At 37.2% G+C, this 2,327-nt stretch overlaps 1 protein-coding gene across 1 annotated transcript; it reads right to left on the bottom strand.

The window, feature by feature from the left end:
• LOC109222917 (putative protein TPRXL) lies at positions 329 to 1,380 on the bottom strand. The gene has a single exon (XM_019387206.1). It carries the CDS (start codon positions 1,227 to 1,229, stop codon positions 618 to 620), a length of 612 nt encoding a protein of 203 aa, XP_019242751.1. The 5' UTR covers positions 1,230 to 1,380; the 3' UTR covers positions 329 to 617.

Raw genomic sequence — 2,327 nt, 5'->3', positions numbered from 1 at the left:
GGGATAGTTTTGGCCCTTTTCCGTATATTATATTTGAAGTTGGATTATAGGCATTTTCCGCTTGTCATTGGTATATACCGTGAACTTGGTGGTCTGTTAGATTCTTGAAATTCTTTTTATTTTTTTTATTTTTTTTTATAATCATCTGGTGTTCGAAATTCGAATATATAATTTAGATTCAGACTACTTAGGTCCCATTAACGAGGAAGCATTCTCTACTAGAGTTTCTAGTTAAGTTTAAAGGGACCACATCTGCATTCGATTTTCAATACTCGAAGTGGTTGTTCTAGTAATATGAACAGAAAATAATTTGACGTGGAAAAAGGGGTGGCTAATGCAAATGAATTTATTCAAACACACAGATGTACATTTGATCGTATTATTTAAGCTAAAAACATAAAATACACATGATCGACACCTTACAACATGTCACTAAATCAAAGAATTTTCCACAGGTACGTAACAGAGCTAAGTCACTATTTAAAATTAGAGGATTCACCAATATCTGGCTCTTCTCTCTTTGTCTTCCGCAAAATTTTAAATTCACAGAAGATTTAATTAATCACTCTACTCTGTAACGTCAGATGAGAAACGAATAGCGTAATAATTAAACAAGCTTAGAAAAATAATCCAGCGACGGCTGCAACCCCAAAAACATAGGAGACCTTTAAAGTAGTGGCGGCGCTAGCCGTAGTGGGTGCTTCAGCAGGAGTAGCACTGTCAGCTGTGGGACCCGAAGAAGTAGTGGGGGTGGGTGGGGATGAAGAGTCGCTGTCGGGTGAAGGCGGAGATGAGGGTTCATCATCAGCAGGGGAATTTGAAGTTGGAGAAGAAGTTGGAACAGAATCAGAATCAGAAGAGGAGGAATTAGATGAAGATGATGATGGAGATGATGATGGGGATGATGATGATGATGGTGATGTTGATGATGATGGTGTACTGGCTTTAGGGGTAGAGGCAGGGGCAGGAGATGATTTTGGGGTGGCGGCGGCGGGTGCATTGGCACTGCTCTTTGGTGCAGCTGCTGATGGCGTCGAGGCAGAAGGAGATGATGATGGGGTTGTTGCTGGCGATGACGATGATGATGATGATGGCGATGTTGCTGATGTGGATGATGATGGAGATGATGATGGAGACGAAGAAGGGGAGCTGCTTGGGGAATTAGCGGCCGAAGCTAATCCAGCAATGGCAACAAAGAGGAGAGCCAAAACAATAACTTGACGTGCCATTTTTTTAAAAATCTTTTTGTATATAAATATTTTTTTGGTTTATTGATGGGGAATGGAAATGTAGAGATTAGATAGAGAGAATGATCCTTTAAGATTTGCAGTAGTTTCTTTAGAGAAAAACTGCGTAACTTAAGGATTGAGGACAATGAAGGAGTTATAGGGGAGTGGTTTTTATAGGATGGTTAAAGGACAAAGCTCAGAATGAACACAAGTGTTAGGCCAAATTCATTTGCAGATTGAAAAAGAAACAATTTGAAGGTAAACCGTAAACGGGGAAGGAAGGACAGGATTTTCTTCTGTTTATTGACCAATTATTCATGGGTGTATTTATGTGTTCCTCCGTTCTGAATGGTGAGTCGTGAATTCATTGTTGTGGAAATGACATCAGGTGGCCAATTTTAAGTATGTTGTTTAAAATATATTTACAGTTTACAATGTATTTAAAGATTCACCAATTTTGCTCAAACTTCGGGACACGTCATCCTAAAGTTTAAACCTCAAAATTTAAACTTCCGATATCGTGTCCTAAAGTTCGAAAATTGTGTCCTGAAGTTCGAATCTTACGTTCTGAATTTTAAATTAGTAGTTCAGAAATTTAGGACACTTAGTCCTGAATTACAAATTAGTAGCTCAAAAATTTAGGACACTAAGTTCTGAATTTCCAAATTTATGATACTTAATCCTGGAGTTTGGATGACTTAGCTAATCTTTAAATACATGGTAAATTATGGATATATTTTAAATAGCGAGCTTAAAAGTGGCTAGTGGTGCACTTCACCCTTCATTGTTTGATTGGCTTTTTGGGCCTCTTTTCATTAATGGTCTATGATATCTTTACACAAATATACACAAATAGCTGATACGATCACTGATTATTTTTTCTAGTTAGTAAACATAAATTATATTTTATTTGCCACGTCCATTTAAACTTAAAACCCAACACAACCCAAAACCAAAAAAGTTGGAGAAATATGATACTTTTTGAGGTGGTCTTTAACTTTTGACCCTCACTTGCCCGTAGATAAAATTTTAAGGTCAAAAATTAAAAACGTTGCCTAGGGACATGTTAGAAGCAATACTTATTAAACTTGAAGTTAT

The sequence above is a fragment of the Nicotiana attenuata genome, chromosome 2 (assembly GCF_001879085.1).
Source record: "Nicotiana attenuata strain UT chromosome 2, NIATTr2, whole genome shotgun sequence".
Taxonomy (NCBI): Eukaryota; Viridiplantae; Streptophyta; class Magnoliopsida; order Solanales; family Solanaceae; genus Nicotiana; species Nicotiana attenuata.
Note: the sequence above shows the minus strand (reverse complement) of the source record. Positions and strands in the feature narration are given on the sequence as shown.